The sequence below is a fragment of the Protomyctophum parallelum genome (genome assembly GCF_964188405.1).
Source record: "Protomyctophum parallelum genome assembly, chromosome: 5".
Classification (NCBI taxonomy): Eukaryota; Metazoa; Chordata; class Actinopteri; order Myctophiformes; family Myctophidae; genus Protomyctophum; species Protomyctophum parallelum.
Genome location: NC_139702.1, coordinates 22,041,502 through 22,063,743, shown reverse-complemented (window position 1 = coordinate 22,063,743; position 22,242 = coordinate 22,041,502). Strand labels below are relative to the sequence as shown.

The 22,242-nt window shown below is 41.3% G+C and overlaps 3 protein-coding genes across 4 annotated transcripts in view; 2 read left to right on the top strand and 1 right to left on the bottom strand.

The window, feature by feature from the left end:
- The window catches only part of gaa2 (alpha glucosidase 2), a 411,077-nt gene that overhangs the window by 237,349 nt on the left and 151,486 nt on the right, over window positions 1-22,242 (top strand). The gene's annotated exons all lie outside the window — the stretch shown is intronic.
- scoca (short coiled-coil protein a) lies at window positions 726-7,676 on the top strand. Of its 2 annotated transcripts, none has more exons than XM_083765929.1 (4): window positions 726-932; window positions 3,445-3,516; window positions 3,674-3,754; window positions 5,194-7,676. In XM_083765929.1, exons 1-4 carry the CDS (start codon window positions 869-871, stop codon window positions 5,334-5,336), a joined length of 360 nt encoding a protein of 119 aa, XP_083622055.1. In that variant the 5' UTR covers window positions 726-868; the 3' UTR covers window positions 5,337-7,676. The 2 variants fall into 2 exon arrangements, with proteins under 2 accessions (XP_083622055.1, XP_083622056.1); XM_083765930.1 differs by lacking the exon at window positions 726-932 and adding an exon at window positions 2,316-2,465.
- Window positions 9,442-21,726, bottom strand: clgn (calmegin). The gene is made up of 15 exons (XM_083765330.1): window positions 21,566-21,726; window positions 18,118-18,408; window positions 17,838-17,911; window positions 17,622-17,680; window positions 16,799-16,940; window positions 16,572-16,653; window positions 15,856-16,048; window positions 15,458-15,647; window positions 15,052-15,165; window positions 14,793-14,949; window positions 14,356-14,571; window positions 13,649-13,765; window positions 12,219-12,363; window positions 11,696-11,904; window positions 9,442-10,572 (listed from the first exon to the last, which is right to left on the bottom strand). The coding sequence occupies exons 2-15, from the start codon at window positions 18,406-18,408 to the stop codon at window positions 10,498-10,500; spliced, it is 2,064 nt and encodes a 687-aa protein (XP_083621456.1). The 5' UTR covers window positions 21,566-21,726; the 3' UTR covers window positions 9,442-10,497.

The window sequence follows — 22,242 nt, the reverse complement described above, 5'->3', positions numbered from 1 at the left end:
TCTTCCAAAAAGATTCAAATATTTTCCAGAAATTGCAGGTCACAATCACAAGGTCATAGATCTGCTATTTTCACTATTAAAATAGGGCTTAACTGGTTCATTCAAAGGTACACTTTTCCATTCCTAGAAATGTAGTGGAGTCAAAGTACAATAAACATGAATACTGCTGCAGATTTGGTGAGCTTGGCTCGTTCAGGGTTATGTTGTATTTTCAAAACTAGAGTGGCTAGGTGCAGTACGTCTGTATAAACAACTATACATACTTTCACTTAGTGGTTAATGTGTTACTATTCAATTCATCCACATTGTGTGTGTGTGTGTGTGTGTGTGTGTGTGTGTGTGCGTGTGCGTGCGTGCGGCGTGTGTGTGCGTGCCGTGTACACTGAATGATGTCTTTATGGCCCCTTATTGTTCCTGTTTTTGTTGGAGGTTGAACTTTGAAACATATGTTGCCTTTAAAGCCCAGCTATGAAAACTCTGTCATCCGAGCCACCGGTCAGGTAGTCAAGTGCATGTAACCGTGGTAACGTGAATTATTCGTGGGGAGGTGGAGCCACCGGTCAGGTAGTGCATGTAACCGTCGTGACGTGAATTATTCGTGGGGAGGTGGAGCCGGAACAGGTGTCTGTGTAGGGGAAAGTACAGAGTGAGAGATACAAAAAGAAAGAGAGAGAGATTGCGAGAGATGGAGGGAGGGAGGGTAGGGAGGAACTGAAATACATACATAGGGACTGTATGAGGAAGATATGTATTAAAAGCAACCAAACAACAAAGTAAAGGCATGGGTTTAAGAACAGCTGCCAGCAAAAGGGCGAGTTAAACTAAGTGAACATAACATTCTAGAGAAAAAACAAAGCAGAGCAGAGATATGGAGAACGAGCTGGATGAAGATGATGGGACCTTCACCAATATCTCTCTGGCAGACGATGCAGGTACATTCATTTCAGAAAATATGTGTCTGACACAACTGTTCTCTAAAATGTTATTATTCAAGAACATGGTATGTGGATATTGTACGTACCTGAGCTATGATGCATGGACTGGTTCTGACATGGTTACTTACCACTAGTCACATCATGAGTTGTATAAAGTCAGTTGGAGATGTATAACCACTAACTTGTTGACTGTAATTAAGTTGTTGGAGAGAATAGACATACTATCTATATCTAGTGCCATTCACACTGAGCACAATAACTATAAATATAATTATATTGTTACAACACATACACAGAAGTCATCATCTCATACACAGACACAGAAGTCATCATCGCATACACATGTACACAGAAGGCATATTTCATTTCATGGTGTGGGGATTTCTATATGCAGGTATTTTCTATATGCAGGTATAGGTACTAGGAGTGATCTATGCCTTTAGGTATACGGTATACCTTTAGGTATACAAAGCTTAAGTTGTGACAGGCAGGCAGGTAGTTCAGCAAATGACTTGCACAAGAAATGCAAGTGAGTGGCCTATATGATATGGCGCAGAACAGAAGCCTCAATCAACTACAAACTTGTAAATCAGGTGTGGTCGTTGTGTGAGCATTTCTATTGTGACAAGGCTGAAGAGGCTACTTTAAAAGGTGTTTGGCTTTTATAAGCACACACGCACACACACATGCCTTTTACTTTACGATTCCTTTGTGATTGTGTACGCTACATGTGAATTGTTACAAGAAGAATAACTTTATTTTACCATCTATTGTGTTGGGGTGATGGTAGGTGTGGTAGGGGGGTCCATTAAATGAGGTAGGACAGCAAAACATGCTGACTGTACAGTCTACACGCTACTGTTGGGCATGCATTAACCACTTAAGATTAGTGTTTTTTTTTGTCTACAAGCCAAGGACAGTGGCGCCTGGGTTAAAGTAGCTTACTGTGCTTATAGTTACTGAGTGGGGGGCCTTGGCTTGCAAGCCTTGCATGTCCAGCGGGGTGCATCTCTTGGATACAGGGTAGGTAGGTGGGCACTACTAGGGACATCTGGGCACCTCGATGTAAAATTGGCTATTTTGTGTGAAATGTTGAAAAATGTCATATTTGAAATGTAAAGTATTAATAGACCAGATATGAACATGCACGGTACGTCATTATCAGACTTAATTTTATCCTTCAAATTATTGTTTATGCCCCAAAATGCCAATTTTACATTGAGGTGCCCATACTGTATATCCTGGCTGTTAGCCTGTTACCCATCTCTCCAACTGAGGAGGTCTTTCGGTATCCATGAAAATACATTTTTTAGTTCTGTCTCCCTCTGGCGGTACACCTTGGTAAATACAGTGTGGTCGGTCACTCGTGTCGTGTGTTGTTGGATGATGATGTGGTGTCTGACTGTGTGTGAGTGAGGTTGTTTAGTAGTGTAGTGTTGTCTCAACACCAGAAGCAAAACGGCAGTGTCTTGTTTAGGCTACAAGGTCACCCGAGCGAAAGCCAAACGGAACTTTCTTGTCTCACCGAAGGTAAACCTTAACATCGACATAAAGAGTCGTTATTCGCAGTGGACCAGACGATCCGCTGCTTTGCAAACCGACAATGGCGTTGATTGGTGACACAAGCTAACTGGCTAGCCTAGCAGCATGCTAGTACGTTACATCAGTGTTTATGTTTCAGCATTTCTGTTTAGCTACCGTTTAATTTCATGCTGTTCCGGCTAAGTGGGTAAGATAACGGCTGCTAATGCTTTGGTGATTTGACTCTAAAATGTTATTCAGGGCCCAACGTACGTCTTGTGATATTTACACGTTTTCTCTCATTCTCGTCGTGCCTCGTATCTTCCATCATGTATCGTGTATCAAACGCAGCGTTAAATAGCGGATTTTCTGTATTATTTCCCAATAACGTCAAGTGCACAGTTACGAGTGTATGATTTGATTTCCCACTAGCCGTGGATCAAGACTATCGTAGATCGAGTCTCTGACTTTTACTTTAGTATCAGAGATACCGGTATGCAAACGTAAAAATCGATGATAGTCTTTATCCAAGGCTAATTTCCCACAGTTTTCACGGAAATGTTTCATATTGGAGAATTTCAAATAGCCCAGGCTGTGTAGCATTGCGGTAGCTAGCTACTGCTACAGTACCAGCTAATTGGATCTGTGTTGATGTGTTTACGTAGCTCTGTTGGACGTGGGGCTCCTCCATATCGGCCTGCCTGGGCGTGCCTCATTTATACTCTGTCCTACGACGGTGTCGCGTGTCAAAAAGAGCCGATCTTCAAAAGCGGTCATTTACCGAATTGATCTAGATTTTAATGCATTTCCTTTGTATCTCTCAACCCATCTTGTGCTACCCTCTCTTTGCAATGATAGCGAATCAGTGTACAAGACAGCAGTAAGACTATGCATGTACTTGCTGTTGCTGCTAGATAACAGTATTATTATACAGTCAGTCACTGATGGAAGTTTCCTCCCTCCCTTTCGCCTCTGTCGTGTCTTCCAGCGGACAGTCGAACTGCAGCCCTGTATACCAAACAGGACACAGAGCTCTTCACCATGAACTGTGACATAGATGGTATGGACACTTTATTGTGTATGGTTGTCTTGTGGTGTGAGGAAAAATTAAGTACAATGCATGAGAGAGAGAGAGTGAGAGATCTTGTAATTTGCAGTGTGCATGTTGTATCTACTTATGGACATGATGTAAAATGGAACTTGTGTGTATGCTTCAGGAGACATGGAGAACCAAGTGGAGGTGGAAGAGAAGACCAGGCTCATAAATCAGGTTCTGGAACTTCAGCACACGCTGGAAGGTATGCCTTTCTTTCTCTCTTCTTGCCCTCCCTACACTTCTTTCCTTGCTCTCTTACTAACACCAACTCATATCTCAATCAATGCACATCCATCTCATACTGCTCTGCAAGATGTATTGGGCATTGAACTAAAATGTTGTAACATGCTCATCTCCTTTTATTGCCATCTTGGTAGCCCTTGATCTCCTTTTCTCCTGAGTCATTCTTATGGCCCCTACACACTGTAGGAGTTTTAAAGTTGTCGGCGAGTCATCAGATCGTTTTTCACGCTACACTGCACAGGAGTCTTTTTTTTAAAATCGACTGTCATTATATCGTTGTGGCTTTCACACTAAACGATTGGTCGCCGACTAGGCATCACACAATGCAAGAGTTCACCAAGATGCGATCCAGACCCGATATAGGCTACATAATTTGTATTTATTTAAATTCATTGTGACATCTCAAGCATGTGCAGGATGCCGTGATACAAGCACGAGACCGACACAGGACGCCTCTCTCTCTCTCTCCGTGCATGCCACACACACAGGAATAGCCAGGATACACAGGCCGAAATGTTTGTGATAGCGTGTAGCCTACGTGGGCTGCAGCGACAGCGAGGAGCCAAATATCAAACGTGCTTGATATTCAGAAACGGTCGGGAAGGCGTCGGCAAGCACTTTTATCGGCGCTATATCTTCTTGCAGAGCCTTTCACACACAGCAAGCAAAACCTTGGCGATCAAAGCCCGATCTTGCGTCAGATCGGGAGTTTTTCGGTGAGTGCAAATATCGTGCAGTGTGTACGAGCCATTACTCACCTCTCCAGTCGTCCCCCCCCCCCCCCCACACCCTTTCTGTTGTATATTCACATCACCTGATTTAGCATTATCTGGTACTTGCTTGGTGTTAACACGTGAAATGATATTGTGCAGGTCTGTCTATCTTAGTATCTATGTCTATATAGCATAGATTGTACAAGTCTATGGAATTCCACTGGAGGGAAGGAAGGAAATTATGTCTTCATTTGGTGTTTTGATGATAGTGGTGAAGAGCACTGTGTTAAATGAAAAATACGTTTTTCACACTTTTAGACCATATCCGTGGTCATCATATGGTCATACCTAACAATGGATGCCAAAAAAATGGGCAAATTCTAATTTTTGTGTATTTTTATCAAAAGTCCATCAAATCGAATTTGTATTACTTCCTGAAAACGAAAACGGATTGTCGTGTATGGATATGGATCATGGATTCCGATTCTAGCACACCTGTGTGCGTCATTTAAGAGCACCCGTGCACAGAATGGAGCTCCGCAGAATATGATATGATATTCTAATCTATGATTACCAAAGGTTGGTGAAAAACACCCTGAATCATGGCAGTCAATTGGATTGGAAAATGGATGTTTTATTCTGTTTTGGAATAATCTTTGTTGACTTTCCCCATTTTATGTTGCAGACCTGTCGGCACGAGTGGATGCGGTCAAGGAGGAGAACCTTAAGCTCAAGTCAGAGAACCAGGTTCTCGGTCAATACATTGAAAACCTGATGTCTGCCTCCAGTGTGTTCCAGACTACCGACACCAAGGGCAAACGGAAGTAAGGAAGCCCTGGATAATGACAAACACCAGGGAAGAGTAAACCCACCACAGAGACACAGAGATGAATTTGTTTCCTTAACAGACTTGGGTCTTTACTAAAGTCAAATGAGTCTAATCAAATTTACTTGAATCAAAAATTTAAAAAGGGAGAACTTTGATATTCAACTTGAAAGATGATATTCAACGTGAATTCTATTGTGATGACATGAAAATCTGAAGAAGAAAACAAAACACTTGCCAATGCATTGTCTCTGCCAGCCTACGTAAAACATGTATTTCAAGTGCTCTGTTACGATCTTTACACAATAGAATACAGTGATAGGATTCATGTTCAATATCAACAATGTTCCCCATAAATCCTAATGACCTCACTATGTTAAGACATGGACATAACGGACTGATTTAACGACAGTATTGGCCAGCTCTGTTTTGTAGCAGCTTTCTCTCCTTCCTAGAGACTAAAGGTCATCCTTGGATCACTAGTACAGAACAGTGGGGGAAAAAAAGAAAAACTAAATTTGTATACTGAACAACTGGCAAGACAAGTGGTCACGGGGTATTTGTACATAGGGTTCATTCTCACACTGTCAGATTTGGAGTAAATAGTATTTGCAAATACATTTTCCTTTTTTCTTTTAATATGCACGCTGTCCATCCACGTTACATTTAAAATTCAGATGGAGAAACGTTGAGTTTGCTAAAGTTGCTACATTTTCTCTTAAATATGTAACTTGGCACAGCATAGTATTGTCCAATGTGGCAAAACTTTAATCCGTCACATAAGAAGGCACAAACCTAAAATTCCTTCTAAACACTGATTTGTTTGTTTGTTTGTTTATTTATATACTGTATTTCTATGTAAGCCGGATCTGCATTTTTGGTTGGATCTTGGATGTCCTAATGATGCCATGATTTCATTTCTGTACTTCAAAACTTGTTTAATCTGGATTGAACTGGACTGTATTAATGATGAATCAAATATGAATCGCATGGTCATGTAATTCCTTCATGTGTGAGTAACAGACGCCTTGAACGCTGTTGTTCTTTTCTTTTTGTCTAATAAGTGTATGTCTTATGAAATATGGTTGAATCAAATAACTTGATAGCAGAATGGGTAAAGCGACTATACAGTTTCGTATGCACAGGGAATTGGTATCTGGTTTGTTTGATATTGCCACTACGGCATGCTTGGAAAGCGGAAGCACAGGGAAACTGAAGTGGTCAGAAATGTACATAGATTCACCTTTTATTGCTGTTTTGTCATAAAACTAAATCCTTTGACAATACAATATTTTATTTCAACAAAAACATTGGTGACCCGTTAAATTTACCCGTTTGTTGTCCCAAAAAGCGAGTCCTTGTTGGGGTCCAAACAAATGTTAGAATTTTAACTTTCTAATAAAACAACCATACAACCGTGACAAAGATGTGATGTCAAGGTTTAATTGAGAATAAGGTACTTCCTATCCTTGTAGTTGCAGGAGAAAGGACAGTGCAAATCATATTAAGTATTAGTGAGGCAACGGCAGAATAGACCGAATGAGACGTGGAGGAACTGAAGCGAAAGACAGTTAATGGAAGAGCAGACAAAAGGGGCAGGCCAGCTTCCCCCTCTAACTGTAAAAGGAAGAAGGAAACTAGAGGCCTTGAGTGCTATTGATCCACTCACCCAGGCTGAAGAACACTGCCTGGAAGAATATTTGGGCATTACCAGGAACATCAAATGTGATGTGCTGATCCCATATTAGATATATGGTTGATCACAATTCTGCAAGTGTAAATGGGAGCGTGGAGCCTCAAAGGCCCACACTGCCTTGGTCTAATGCCTGATTTATACTTAGTTGTGCACCGGTAATAGCAAATGTACAGTCTCACAATGCATGTGATGCATTGAGCTTGTACATCTGCTAATTCCAGTGCATGGTGCCCGTGCGCTACTGAGTAGAACTCTGGCTTAAGGAAATTGGAGGAACAAGGCAATGATATGGAATGTAATCTCAACATTGAACTTTCGTCTTGAATCGGGCAGATTTTGTTCATTTGGACTTGAGAAAGTTGGAATTTATTAAATACTTGCATATCAAGAATGACTTATTTCTGGTGCTATTGTAAAAGTATGGAAACATAACATTTTCAGATGGGCACACTGCACACTTCATGAATCCTGTTATAATTATATTTGAACAGTTACAGTATATGCTTATATTTATTCAGTTTCCTTTTGGCATGCTATGCCCTCCCTACAGAACACACCTCCCTAGAAGGCCTGTGTGTAGATGCCATGTAAATGTTAACTCAATTGCCTTCTGATGTTTGTTTTAATAAAGATAAAATATAATTTATTTCTCTGGGGATTTTATTGCTTACTTAATCTACCGGTATGTGTGTAATAGTTACTTGATAGAAAATTACAAAAAAGGTACAGGTGGTATAATTTTCATGTGGTGTTTTATAAACTTAAGAAGAATCATACTACCAAAGTATGTTTGCATTCTTATTTCTTAGTGTTGGAAAGTAACTTATTACTTTAAGTAATATTCATTTTTTCCAGTAACGATAAAGTAACTAGTTACTTTCACATTTTGAGTAATATTACACTGCCTTTTTTTCAAAAGTAACTAGTTATTTTCACGTGCTTTATACTGTGGGCTTGAGTGTTTATTTATAATGGTAGACTGGGTTGGGATCGAGTTTCTTACGTGTGAAGTATCGGATGCGGAAGGGCGGGCCTTAAACTGTCCGGAACGCAGAACAAACTGGGTAGTTTGAGAGTGAGAGACGAACTGAGACTGAGAGACGAACTAAACATGGAGGAGACACCGGCACCACACATGTTCACTACTTGGAAGTATGGGTATGAATTATGAATTCATACACAGTAAAAGTTTGTGTTCATTTAATTTTAGAGTAACTTTTCCAACTGCTTACAGTATATCTTGAAACCAAGGAAGTAAAAACCACACTTTTTTTTAAATTAAATATCGTTTTACTTCCAAGAGCATGTGTACAATTAGCAAACATGTAAACAGGAAAATCTGCCATCACTCGGCAAGAACAAGAACCTACAAAAGCTTCAGACAGTAATAGAAAATAAATTTGCATAAACCTGTTTTCTCACGTAAGCATTCCAGAATTAATATTTCAGGTAGTCCAGATATTTTGGAACAGCACTGTCTGCCAACTGATTTCATGGTTGCAGCAGAGGCCAACACCATATACATCTATCTACCGTATTCTAGTTCTGTTGTTCAAATGATTGACCATTCACTGTGTTGGATATGCACTTCTCAGTGTTTTATATCATAAAACAAGTTAAAAGTACAGCATTTCAAAACAGGCCTAGGCTCAAACAATGCAATTCAGTGGTAAAACAAAGACCCAAAGATGGAAAACGGATTAAGAAATGTCATTTTCTGGAGAAAAACGAATGCATTTCATAAAATAAAAGTCCAGCAAGAACCGGACAAGACTGGTCCAGTTTAATGTTTTAAATAAAATCAACTTGACTCCTTCAAAGTTATTCAGAGCTAAACTGATGAACTGAGTCCAGAGTGCTGGAGATGTAATGATAATGATGGCACTCTGTCACATCTCCTGTGGTCCTGCCCAAAAGTACATTTTGGTTGATCACCTACCACTGTACGATCTCCCATAGGCCAGAGGCAGATTGGACTAGTACAACGCGTGCTGGGTAGGAGTCGGATAGTCCTGGTTCATGCTGCCAGTGGACATATACCTGTAGTTCTGTCAACTGGGGACTGTAGCAGCATATGAGAAATTGCCTTCCCATCTTATTAATCAGGTCGAGAAATATGCTCAGAATGGGAGAATTAAGACTTTGTATTGTGGTCAGCAATAGAGGTAAGAATAAATTCGATCCAGATGTTTGGTAATCTGTTACCTGATTGTGATTTATTTGGATGTACAGTGTGCTGTATCTAGTATCTACTGCTAGTATCTATACGTTTCCTTTTATATTATTAGATTTTTTTATTCACCTTTTATTTAGGATTATACAATCTTGTGTACTTCCTGTTTATTGTACGGCTTGTATTGAAAACAATAAACAGTTGGTCATAAAAAAGAAAGACCTAAAGACACCCAAAATTGGCATTGTCAATATGTTTTAATTCTCAAACTGGCAGAAAACGAACAATAGTTTTAAAACATGAATAAACAGTTTTAAAACATGAATAAATAGTATAATCAGTGCTGATCCTTTTGATCTTCAGTTTTCTATAACTTAGTAAAAAAACAAAACAAAAGAAAAAACCGACACTCCCCCGACTCCCTTTACAAGTGAATTAAAATCAGCATGATTTTCTTGAAGAGGTAACATTTTGACCATAGGACAAGGTGTCCTGTCATTATGGTCACATCTCAAAAGCAATTTGCCTCAGCTCGAGGCTTAAAACTAATTTAACTGAGAAGGAAAAAAAAGCAAAAAACAAAGTTAACTACCTGCATCCTCAGATATGCTTCACCAAAGAGTGGCTGCAGAAAACCAAAGAATGTCACTCGTGAGATGGCGCCTGTGTGCTCTGTAATGAGCGGTATTATACAACTAGTTTACAGAGGCACAGAGGCTGTCCGCGGTCTCAGCCCTCTCAGAGCAGTCAGATCGTACGATCATAAAAAGCCAACAGTAAAAACTCCAATGAACTATGTTCAGAAAGGAAGACTGGAAAGCTTAAATGGGGCTTAAGGGAGAAAGATGGAGGGCACAGGCTAATGAGTGCACGTGTGTGTGTGCGCGCACGCACGCACGCTTTGGACTGGAGGATAGAGGAAATGGATGGAAGCTAAAGAAGCAAGATTTCCAAAAAGGCAGTTATTGGGGGCCATTCATTCAATGGCTATGGATGAGGGAATGGAAAACTGGAGGGAGGGGAGATGACGCACTGTCACTCAGAGGAAACATGGAGACCTTAGAATAGTGTAGCTGAGGGACAGAGGCTGAGAGGAGGTGGATGCCATGGAGAAGAGATATGGAGCAGATATGGTATTGTAGTTGGTGGATGGTTGCAGACTACCGGTTGGCTGGCGGAAACACATGCTGTTCAGCGCGGAGGAGGCAAGGCTCGGCAGCCCTTCCACCTCAGTCATCAGGGCATGCTGGAAGGAGAGAGGAAGAGAAAGGTGGAAAGAGCGTGGTCCGCATCCTCAGTCTTTCCGTACCCTCCTCTTTCTCACGGCCTGTTTGTGGCTGTCTCCGATGGCGTCGCTGCTGTCCTTTGGCTGGATGACACAGCAAGACAGACAAAGAGAGAGAGTAAAGAGATGTAGTGTTATCCCACGTGATGTGTTTTGCAAACCAAACTGTATTCCTGCAAACCTCATTTGTCTGCTGAATAAATCTGAACAAACATCGTCCATTGGGAATATAATCCTGAGAATTTAAATGGAATATGCGTGCAAGCATTATTTCAAATAATCTTTGACTTTCAATTTGTTACAATAACTCTGAAGCATTTTATTGCTGGTCCATAAGATGTAGGCCATACAGGAATTTGTTCTGTATGTTCAAATATAAATAACAATTAGGCTTATTTAGCATTTTGTGATTCAGCCTGGGCGAGAAAACGATCTCGACAGCGAATTGTGATATTATTAATGTCTATAACGATGATAAACGTTTGTTTCATAAGTTTTTAGATTTATCCATATCAAGTATTAAGGCCAAAGTTGTTGACAAAAGGTTACACAACGTCCTTATTATATGGAAATGGTGTGGATGTCCCAAAAGTGGCACAGCACCCACTCTGCAAACATGCTTTCACTTCTTGCGTTGGTCAGTGAAAGCAAGTCGGAAAACAGCAAATGTTTTCTAATTGTTTGACAGTAGCCTGGTAAACAAATGCACCCTTTTGGTCAGCCTCTCGGCATTAAAATAATACTGAGAATTCTATAGAATGTAGATTGGGGTCCCCAGAGATGTCTGCAGAGATGAACATTGTATCAACTGAGGGTGATGCTTATGAAACTGGGCATTCTTGTCTTGAAATTAATACAAAAATCACTAGGGAAGCACCGAATGGGAAATTCTTGGCCGAAACAGAATAACGAACATAGGAAAAAAATATACCGAATATGATTATTTTATATTATATATAAATTATATATATATATATATATATATATTTGTTTTACAAGTTTTTGTACCAATGCTGCCATAACTTTGTTGTAGAGCTACATGATAATGGCAAAATAAATTATTACATTTTGATCACGTCGTCATCATAAAAAAGCAGTAGATTACAAATACTGCATAAAATATTTTTTTGCCACTATTCGGCTGAATAGTTTCGGCTGAATAGTTTCAGTCAGTATAGAGCCATCAGTAAGAAGGATGAACACTGACCTCATCTTCTGATTTTCTCTCATGGGGTTTGCTCTCTTCCCCTTCCTCCTCCTCCTCCTCCTCCTCATCTTCCTCCTCATCTTCCTCCTCATCCACCACCTCCTCCTCCTCGTCCTCCTCCTCGTTGTCTTCTTCACCTTCATCTCCCTCTAGATCCTCCCCACCCTCCTCTGTGATGTTCTCCGCCTCCTGTTTTTTCTCCTTTGCTTCTACAAGAGGGTGATAGAAAGAGAGGGGATCGGAAGGGACGGCATAATGAGCATGGCTCTTTCATAACGTCCATTCTGAAATCACGTTACCATAACTCCCATTTGTAGGAGCTACTATTCATCTTATTAGTATTACGCTTCTGACAGAAGTTAAACAACACTGTTGACACAGAGAGAGTATACTGTAGATTACCTTGCTGGCAAAAAAATATTATTTGCCGATATGGTACCAAATAATCGAACAAACTCAATACCAACGAGAGTTGACATGCATGTACTTTGTGTGTGTGTGTGTGTGGTGCTATTTGTCTAACCTGCTGCATTCTCTGTAACTGGGACATCAGCCACTTTTTCTTCCTCCTCTACCCCTTCCTCCTCTTCCTCATCCTCTTCTTCATCCTCCTCTACAGGTGCTTGAGGGAGATCTACCCTCTTGTACTCATATTCATCGTCGGATTTCTGTGAAGGAGAGCAAGAGGACATTTAGATGAATTTGATTTTGATTTGATTTATTTGATATATTCATGATACAATTCATAGGAGAGCAGTACAGAATTATCAGGATTGCACAAAAAGGACTTGGCAAGGTAGCAGGCGGCATGTGGTGGACCAGACAGAACCTTCCCGCGGGCGTTAACATCTACCCCGCCAAATGATTTGAAATAATTTAAAATATCAGACTGACAGGCCCGCATAGAGTACCAAAGTCCTGACATCACTCACTCATCCCCTGGGTTGTGGAAGTAATTTCTCTATGAAGAATTTAACATAGGGTCATCGTAGAATCATCTGGTATATATAAAAAGTCGGGGAGGTGGCTCTGTATGGTTTACGATGGTCAGTCAGTCTATTTAATAGTATGTTTCTGGCAAAGATTTGACTAATTCAGTAGCAGTAACATTAGTGTTTTCTCGTCAGTTGATTGACTTGATTCTTAATATCCATATGAGTGAAACCGCCGGGATCATTCTTTTATAACACAATTCTTATTTGACGCCATATATAAAATAAAAGGTCTATAGGAATTCAGAATGGGGGATAAAATGCGACCCAGGTAGGATGTGCATATTACATCAGACTTTGGTGCTCTATTGGTAGGATATGGACAGCAATGGCTTTACATTGATGAAACCGGGTTGGGTGTAAGCATTACATTCTTTGAATGTAATATTTTCACTGTCAACTTTCTTCTTTAGACCTTTCAATGAAAATCCTCTCACATTAAAAAAAACAAACCAAAACCATGTTTTACATGACTAAGTTACAACAATATATATTGTTCCTCTCTGTTCTAAGAAGAGAGAGGAACCTTAAAATGAGTATGACTGTGTCCAGATAATCTGCCAACTGAAAGGATTCATGACTGATTTCATGGTTGCAGCAGAGGCCTTATACATCTACCGTATTCTAGTTCTGTTGTTCAAATGATTGACCATTCACTGTGTTGGATATGCACTGAGTGCAGGCCCAAAAAAGGATGGGCCTCTCTGCTGCCTAATTACACAAGCATTCATTTTTGTACCGGTGTGTTTTGCGCTTCCATCAGTACGGTAGTTATAACGCACACATCTTTATGTATTCACTTATTGTATATAAAGTGCTGTCCATCCAATGGCTTAGATCATTTTTTTCCAAAGCCAAACTTACTTGCGGACCTGCATTTAGATTGAGTCTGTCTTAATAATCCAATACAAAGCTAAATGTAAAAATTACTCAGTCTCCTCAATGTCCTTGGTTTGTGTACCTTTGGCCAGCAGAAGAGTACAAGCAGTCCTATAGGCAGACCCACTGTCAGTATGTAAATCACCCAGAGCCATGGTCTCTCCTCAGCAGCCATCATCAGCTGGGCAAACACCCCCGGCTGGTGGGAGGGAGGGACAAAGAGTCAGCATGAACCATTTCTTCACCTTCTCTTCTGCTATATTGATCAAGTGTCTGTCTGTATACTTGTTAAAGGGTATGCAAAAGTCCATGTATCCATTCCAAAGTTTATAAGTTAGTGGGTTTAGTCAACTAGTCTCAAGGAAGCCCTATATAATTAGTTGTGTATACATGGAATTCATGGCCACACCCCCTACGTCCGCTCTGGCGTCTTTTCTCTGAGCGTAACTGTCATAGTGATTCTCGTTCTATGGATTCTAGTACTTGATCAGATGCGTTTGTTTTACTTTGTAACTGATTAATAATGCAACAACCCGTTTGAGCACAAGTAGAGAGCATATTATGTGTTTGGGGATGTTGAAAGTAATGTTATTTAGCTAGGCTAACAACACATAACTACACTACACAGATGCACATCATTATCTAACTGCTATTAATTTACTAAGGAGAGAACATGTTTGCCTGATCACTTAAAGCTAAATTAATAATAGTCTAAAATAAAGACGTCAGTGTAAACAAGGTTTAGCGTAGTGTAGGCTATGTGAGGTTGTGTGCATTCTCATAGAGTACCTCGTTGGCACTGGCTACCAGCTTCTTCAGCCCCCAGCTATCAGAGGCCCAGCGGTCAGCCACCTCCTTGTGCGACGTGACGATGAAGTTGTCAAAGTAGATGTCGGAGGTCATGGACCACAGTTCCAGGCCGACAGCATTGAATGGCACCATCTTGAACGGTGTTAGGTCCTCAAAGTAGTCTGGGTTGTCAATCTTACGGGGGCTCCAAACTCCCTGGGCGGTGGAGGGAATTCATGTTTGTATCAATAATAAAAGTTCCTTACAAACCAGGAGCATTTAATTCATGTGACTAATTTGCATCAATTTAAGAGATAAAAGCATCATAGAAGAGAAAGCTCTACCAGCTCTACCTGGTTAATGATCTAGCTCTGTGTGGCAAGGATTATACGTTTAATTTGGTCGAATATTACTAGTAATCAGAAGTTCCCCGTTACCTGATAGCTGGGGTTGTCCACCAGTGTGGCCTTCCACTTGCCCTTATACTTGGGGTTGTTGACCATGGGTGGCTTCCACTCTCCACAGCCCGGGGCAGTCTCACAGGCTGGATTAGGAATTTGAGGGGCCTCCCATTCTCCATCCATTTCCTCATCCCTACGGGCAGAGTGAGAAATAAAGAAGAGAGCAGTGAGGTCGGATAATTGAGACGGATGGGTAACACAGTGTTTCAATTTGACATTTCTTTTCCATCCCTACCAGTCATCGGGTTTATCAGCACTAGGGTCAGAGACAAATTCTGCTTCGTCATCCAGCCAGCCCTCTGGCTTCAGAGCATCAGGGTCCTCCATTTTTGCTGGCTCCTCCTCATCCCTAGAACACAGCTACAGTTAGCTACCGTTCAAAAACTATGACATGTGAACACTGTAAAGATAATATGCGTAACTTGAATCTCTAGATATACACATAAACACAAGCTGTCACAAAACGGTCACAGCAGCCTATTCTCTTTATACAAGTTACCCCGGCCCCCGGTATAACATTATGGATATATATAAGAAAGTCTGAATGAAATTAATGAAATCTGAATGAAATTAAAAAGTAAAATGCTTGGTTTTGAACAGAGTTCATTCCAGTCAAAATACATTCTGGGAGATCCGCTTACCAGTCCTCGGGTTTGATGGCCTCTGGGTCAGGAACCTTTGCTCTCTCATCCCAGTCGTCTGGCTTTGAGTCATTGGGGTCATCTATCTCTTTGGTTGGGTTAACGGGAGGCACAACATCATGAAGCAGGCTGCCGCGGCTCACACTGGACTGGTCAATGAACATCTCATAACTGTTGTCTGGGTTCAGGACTGAACGGAATTAGAGAAACACACATGCAGCAATTTAGATGTGCACAGGTTCACGTTAAGAGAATGGACAGGTTGAAAGGAGACATTGTTCATTATACATACATGCTCATCTGAACAGTAAACACACACTTTACTGCTCTTGTGCTTTATTTTTAATTTGTTGGAGAAATCTGGGTTGCAAGATAACCCTTTAGTTTAGACCACTTACCCAGAGTGTAGAGGTGGGTCTTCTTGTCTGTGTAGAACTTCTTGAGATCGACGTCAGCCCTCTTGGCATGCTTTTCCTCCAGATCTTTGTTCTGAGGGTTCTGATGGCGGAAGATGAAATGTAGCTTGTAGTCCTCCCCACACTTATCAGGTCCAAACATGATGGTGTAGGGCGTACGGTCGTTGAACTGCTCCTATGGTTCCACACAACCAAAATGTAGATATTAATTCAAGTATTTATTTAGTACAGAAGAACCTTATTTCACCAGGACCACTTGTAGCTACAGTACATGGATCATGCATGATGTCAACACTGCTATGGTTACAGTATATATTCATCATAGTCTAAACTCTAGCGGTAGTTATAGAACTCCAGCTAAATCAACACAGTAAAACTCTGCAGTTTGAGATTTCCAAATAGAATGAATGGCTTTCTGATTGAGAGGGAATCTACATTCAAACAGTAAGTTATATTATATTTTGAACGATATATTCATAATAATAAAGTTTAATAAAGTTTTAGGTTTATTTATTGATATATTTTAACCACCTAAACCCTGGCAAAAATGTAGTGTCATCTTATCAAAGTACAGTATGGCTTAGTCTTATACTAGAGATGCATAAAATGTTTTTTGACTATGAAGCCAACGATGCTTACAGTAAATGTATTGCACAGAAGGCGATATACCAAACTGTCCTCATATAATGTATACAAACCAGATTCACGCTGCCAGAGTCAGAGAGGAGTTTGATGTATGCTCCACCACAGTCGATGCCATCCTGGAAATTCACTTCATACCTAGGACACAAACATACTTTTTGGTCTGTTCATCAGATGAGTCACAGTACATAGATTACAGAAATTATGGATTTAATATGAAAAGCATGTGAATCCAAAGGATGCCCTGGCTGATGGATAACGTAGTATGACAGTGTGAACTCACTGTACAACCAAGGAGTCATCTTCGAAGACAAAGGTTTTGTCCAGCAGGGCGGCGATGGCATGGTGTTTTGCCCGGGACTTGAGCACCAGGCCTTGGTCTCCAGGAACCTTGTTCTCTTTCAGCTGCTCCACGGCCCACTTGCCTGCAGACCACCAGAGGGGTGAGGGAAGACAGTCAGCAGACAACCAGAGGGGTGAGGGAAGACAGTCAGCAGATCACCAGAAGGGTGAGGGAAGACAGTCAGCAGATCACCAGAAGGGTGAGGGAAGACAGTCAGCAGATCACCAGAAGGGTGAGGGAAGACAGTCAGCAGACCACCAGAGGGGTGAGGGAAGACAGTCAGCAGACCACCAGAGGGGTGAGGGAAGACAGTCAGCAGATCAGCACATATGTCACAATTATACATTTAAGTTGACGATTAATTACCACATAAATAATTTAATTGTGCGTTTCTTTTTGCATTGAACATTGGAACGTTACAATTTGTATTTCTCTTTGCCTTTTGATTCGTAATCATAATTTGCACGGGGCAGATATGACAAATAACTTAAACATACAAAGATATTACTGACACATTTAATAATTGTTTCTTTCCAAAACATTGACAAAATAGCAGAATAGTTGATCTGCAAGCTTACATGTGCTATTTCTGCTATTTTTGAAAAATGTTTGAAAATGTATGAACATTTCTCAACATGGAAATAAAAAAGACAATGTCTCGATTGTGATGAGAAAAAACCTTTTCACTTTTCACGTATTACTGTACAAGCATTGTACATGGTTCCACATTAAAGGGGGTAGGGGACAAAAAAAAGGAACAAACCATCATATTTGGCAATATCATCATCAGCATCGTCCTTCACCGTCTTTGACACCTGCCACCTGTGGAGATCAACAAAAGGTAGCGTCCAATGAAATAATCCTGACATTCTATTACAAAGATTATTTTGTCAAGTATATCCAGTGTAATCACCCAAAGCTACATGAGACAGCAGACAGGAATGGAATGTTTCACTGTCTTTTGAGTGTAAATTAATACCTGTCCAATGATCCGTCATCAAAGGTCTCAGCAAAGTGGACCTCTCCAGTGGGAACTGGGGTCTTGTATGTTACCTGTGGAGAGGCAAAGTTAATGGCAAATAATTAAGAAACTTAAAAGCTGGGAGGTTTCAATTGAAGGCGATTATATTATGTATACAGTTTAGTATGCTAGCTAGATCATTCTAATACCTAATGTGTTGTGGATGCATAACATTGCCCTACTGTGACGAGTAAATGTCCTAGTCGTACCCCATTCTTTGACCCCATTCATTCCTGACCTGGAAAGAGATGTTGGTGTCGGCCGCGTCTTTTCCCGCCTCTTCGTCTTTGTTCTCTCCATCCTCGCTTCCTAGCGTGAAGGAGTCTTCCTCCTCCTCATCTTCCTCTTCCTCCTCTACCAACGCATCCTCCTCCATCATGGTCATGATGTCCTCCTCCAGATCCACATGGGTGTCCAGGTCTAAGCTCTCAGCCTGGGACTGCTGTTCCTGTTCCTGGCCTGCCACTGCTGTCACAGCCAGGGAGGAGAGGAGCAGCAAGCACCACGTCCAGCCCCCAACCACCTTCATCTGGAAAGAGACATGACAACAGGAGTGAGGGGGTAGGACCACGTCCAGCCCCCAACCACCTTCATCTGGAACCGGGGGAGGAAAGAGACATGACAACAGGAGTGAGGGGGTGGGACCACGTCCAGCCCCCAACCACCTTCATCTGGAACCGGGGGAGAAAAGAGACATGACAACAGGAGTGAGGGGGTGGGGAGAGGAGCAGCAAGCACCACGTCCAGCCCCCAACCACCTTCATCTGGAACCGGGGGAGGAAAGAGACATGACAACAGGAGTGAGGGGGTGGGGTGTAATGAGGAATAGGAGTGGGGGTGGTGGTGACAGGAAGGTGCCGTTGTGATGATGATCAGGAGGGAGCGGGAGGTGAGGAGGAAGGGAGAGGGACAGAAAGAGGACAGACCCAGCATATAAATAGGAAAAGGGAGCAAGTGTACACAGGAAGTGAGGTTATGTGAGAAAAGGGTTCAGAGATTTTATTTGTCATGTGCAGTGAAATCAACTTCTGACAGAATGATTACCGGTAGATAACAGGCCTATACAGTATGTCTCCCTCTGATCAGATGCAGTATAGGCCCACAGACAGTGGCCTTGTGGTTAGAGTGTCCGCCCTGAAATTGGGAGGTTCGATCCCCGGCCGGGTCATATACCAAAGACTGTAAATGGGACCCAATGCCTCCCTGCTTGGTACTCGGCATCAATGGGTTGGATTGGGGGTCCAAAAAGATGGGTTGCAGCTCCAAAAGATGGGTCAAATGCGGAGAACAAATTTCACTGCGGTAACGTGTGTAACTAATCATATGATTAGTATCTTCAGCTTATCTGATGATTTGTGTGTGAATGTTTTTGTAAATTAATGCATTAAAAGCATAAGCTTAGTAGGGGCTGGGCAATTAACCGAAAATATATCAAAACCGATATTTAGAACCGATAAAATGTATCTTGCTCATGTGGGTTAGATTAATTGAAAAGCAGTTTTTTTTAATACATTTGTCTAATTTGTAAATAAACAAATCAACACTAAACATGTTTAATAGATTTTTCATAATGAATTAAATAAATTAGTCTCATTAAACCGATTAAATACTTAACAATAAATGTGAAAATAGCTTGTCTACAAGCTCACAATGTATCGTGTTTTTGACTGTTATTATAATCATTAATCATAATTGAGGCAAGTTTGAAATAATTGTGATATTGATTTATCATATCGCTCAGCCTAATACCAATATTCAGCTATCTGTCTTTGTACCTTTAACTACCACAGCTGTCACACCATGTCACAAAGAAGAAACCAGGAATACAGACTGGAAAGCATCAAGCATTGCACAGTACTTTTATTAGTTGATCATGATGATGATCCTCTTAATGATAATAATCCCCTCACAGGATTATCAGAATAGAACTGTGTGTGTGTGTGTGTGTGTGTGTGTGTGTGTGTGGTGTGTGTGTGTGTGTGTAACTACATAGAAATGTCTATTTGTATGTCTCTAAATGGTTGTATGTCTTTAAATGTTTTGATGAATTGAACAATGTGGACCCTGTTGTAAACAAGTGTAATGCTTAATTGGGTCGTCCACTCACAGTTGACAGTCTTTGTATTGAGTTTGTGCTTAAAATGTACTGTAAATTCTACAAACTGTTAATAAATATTTCAATCAATCAATCAATGTGTGTGTGGTGTGTGTGTGTGTGCGTGCGTGCGTGTGTGTAGTACTGTATTGGGTCAAATAGAATGTGGATCAAAAGGATGAACATGAGTGGTGGTGTTACTGTACTTCACTGCTTGGGGATCAATAGCAATGATTATTGGGGCTGCGTTTTCCCCCAATGGCAATTATAGAGTTGGTTATAAGCTTCTTAGCTTTGAGGATATCTGACAGTGAGAAAATGAGAAATGAGAAAAAAATACAACATTCTAAAACGATGAGTTTGTATAGATGGGTAATTTGCTTGACAAGACAATCTGCACAGGAAATAATTACAAGTATCATATCATTATTGATAGACAGATAGGGCCGATTCATACTCCTATTTTACCGCTGTTTCGGCGCTGTAGTGCCGAAATGATTTTGGCTCGTCAGAAATTTTCAGTAGCACCGAAGAGCCGACTTTAGGACGGTACCCGCCCCCCCCCCGAAACTCAAATGACGTCAAATTGTAGGCTCTACAGAGCCGAACCGACTTTTATTCGGCTCTAAAATAGGAGTATGAATCGGCCCATAGACTATCAACTTCTCTATCTGAATGTCTGCCTGCCGCCACCGCCGAGCTACAGTAGCCTACACTTTTTTGGGACGTCCTTTCAACATACAGCCATAGCAACGCGTTTAACACTGCAGCAAACAGCAATGGTCTTAATCAAGTATAACCATAGTAGCCTATTCTGTGTGCCAGCCAGTCCCAACATTTTAAACACCACATAGAATCGCCAGTTGTTAATTCGACGGCAATAAAGGCCAATTAGGCCATGGTACATTATTGGCCAAACTCTTACTGGCCCTGAGAAGCGGACACCTGCTCCGCTGGCCTGATGGATGGTTGCATTGCATGGCGCGCACACAGATAGCACTTATTAGCTAGCCATCGTTAGCAATTTAGCGAATAGCGATTAGAAACACTATAGGATGGCAAAATGACGTGACTGACAAGTGGAAGTGTGTGGTGTGTATCCTGCGGTTTCCTCAATATGTTTTAGGTCGGACGTTACAGTAGTACACGCTACCCTTTCGAAAGTACCATTTCGGCAGAAATTACGCGTTTTGAGTTGGACATTTGCAACATAACTTGCTGTTCAAGGGCCCCATGAAGACCGAATCGCCAACGCTAGCTGGCCCCTTCTTTGTTACATCACTAACGAATCCTTATAGTATCTTATTCCAATCCATGCTGAAATAAAGAACGGGTTTTAGCAAATGGGGGACACAAACTTCATAATTAAACGGGCCTCAAACGAGAACATTTAATGAACCAGGTCCATTAAGCAAAAATAACTTCTCTAAAAATCTCTAAAAAGCGAATAACCATGCAGAAAACAAATATGAACAGCCAGCTACACACATTTAGCTTAACACTGCTAATGTGTGATGTTGTGTTATGACATGATAATGAACGATGGAGAGTGAATGAATGAAATGAATGAATGAAATGCATGCACACAAACCTCGAGTGTTGCGTTACTGTGGGGAGATCAATGCGATATCGATGTGTGATCCTCAGCCTTGCAAAATATTTTTCGCTTTTTCGGCGTTGATACTGTCCCACTTTTGAGTCGCGGGGTACCGAGGCGAGGCCTGATGAATAAATATAACAGCCCCCCCAACGGCCGTGGATGACAGCTAGTGGACAACTGAACTGACTGCTTGTGGCGGTTGTTGCCAGTGTTGGCAACCCGGGTCTGTGAAAACAAGCCCAACGTACAGTAGAAAATAAAATTAATCTTGGGATAACATCAGATGGTGGTCAGTGGATATAAATTGGGGGTACTTGACCTTATAGGCTTGACATAAACACGACTGGACAACATTTAGGTTAGGCTACAACCTCAAATAAAGCCCTAAAAAACCCCGCGGAAAAACAATTAAGCCCAGATCGCTTATAAAAAGCAGTATGGGGGCAAGCGGTTGACTGAACCGCGCACGCGCATAGAGAAAACAGCCACTGCGGCGTCGTACGAGGGTGCCGCGCGCTAAAAATAGCAGATAAACAAGCCCACAACACGTGGCGTTCGAGACGCGCTGTGAGCTTGTAGATCTCACATTTTTGCTACTTCCCTGAGTACCCACCACCACCCTTCAAAATAAGAGCTATATTCTTGTTACGTTCAATAACTTACAAGTG

What these genes read in the sequence shown, in the direction of transcription:
- scoca (XM_083765929.1), top strand. Translation starts at nt 869, where the DNA reads ATGGAGAACGAGCTGGATGAAGATGATGGGACCTTCACCAATATCTCT. An exon ending in CTCTCTGGCAGACGATGCAG is followed by an intron (nt 933 to 3,444) that starts GTACATTCATTT and finishes CGTGTCTTCCAG; the next exon opens with CGGACAGTCGAACTGCAGCC. An exon ending in ACTTCAGCACACGCTGGAAG is followed by an intron (nt 3,755 to 5,193) that starts GTATGCCTTTCT and finishes TTTATGTTGCAG; the next exon opens with ACCTGTCGGCACGAGTGGAT.
- clgn (XM_083765330.1), bottom strand. Translation starts at nt 18,408, where the DNA reads ATGAAGGTGGTTGGGGGCTGGACGTGGTGCTTGCTGCTCCTCTCCTCC. An exon ending in ACTCTGGCAGCGTGAATCTG is followed by an intron (nt 16,049 to 16,571) that starts GTTTGTATACAT and finishes GTGGAACCATAG; the next exon opens with GAGCAGTTCAACGACCGTAC. An exon ending in TGGTAGCCAGTGCCAACGAG is followed by an intron (nt 13,766 to 14,355) that starts GTACTCTATGAG and finishes CCCTCCCACCAG; the next exon opens with CCGGGGGTGTTTGCCCAGCT.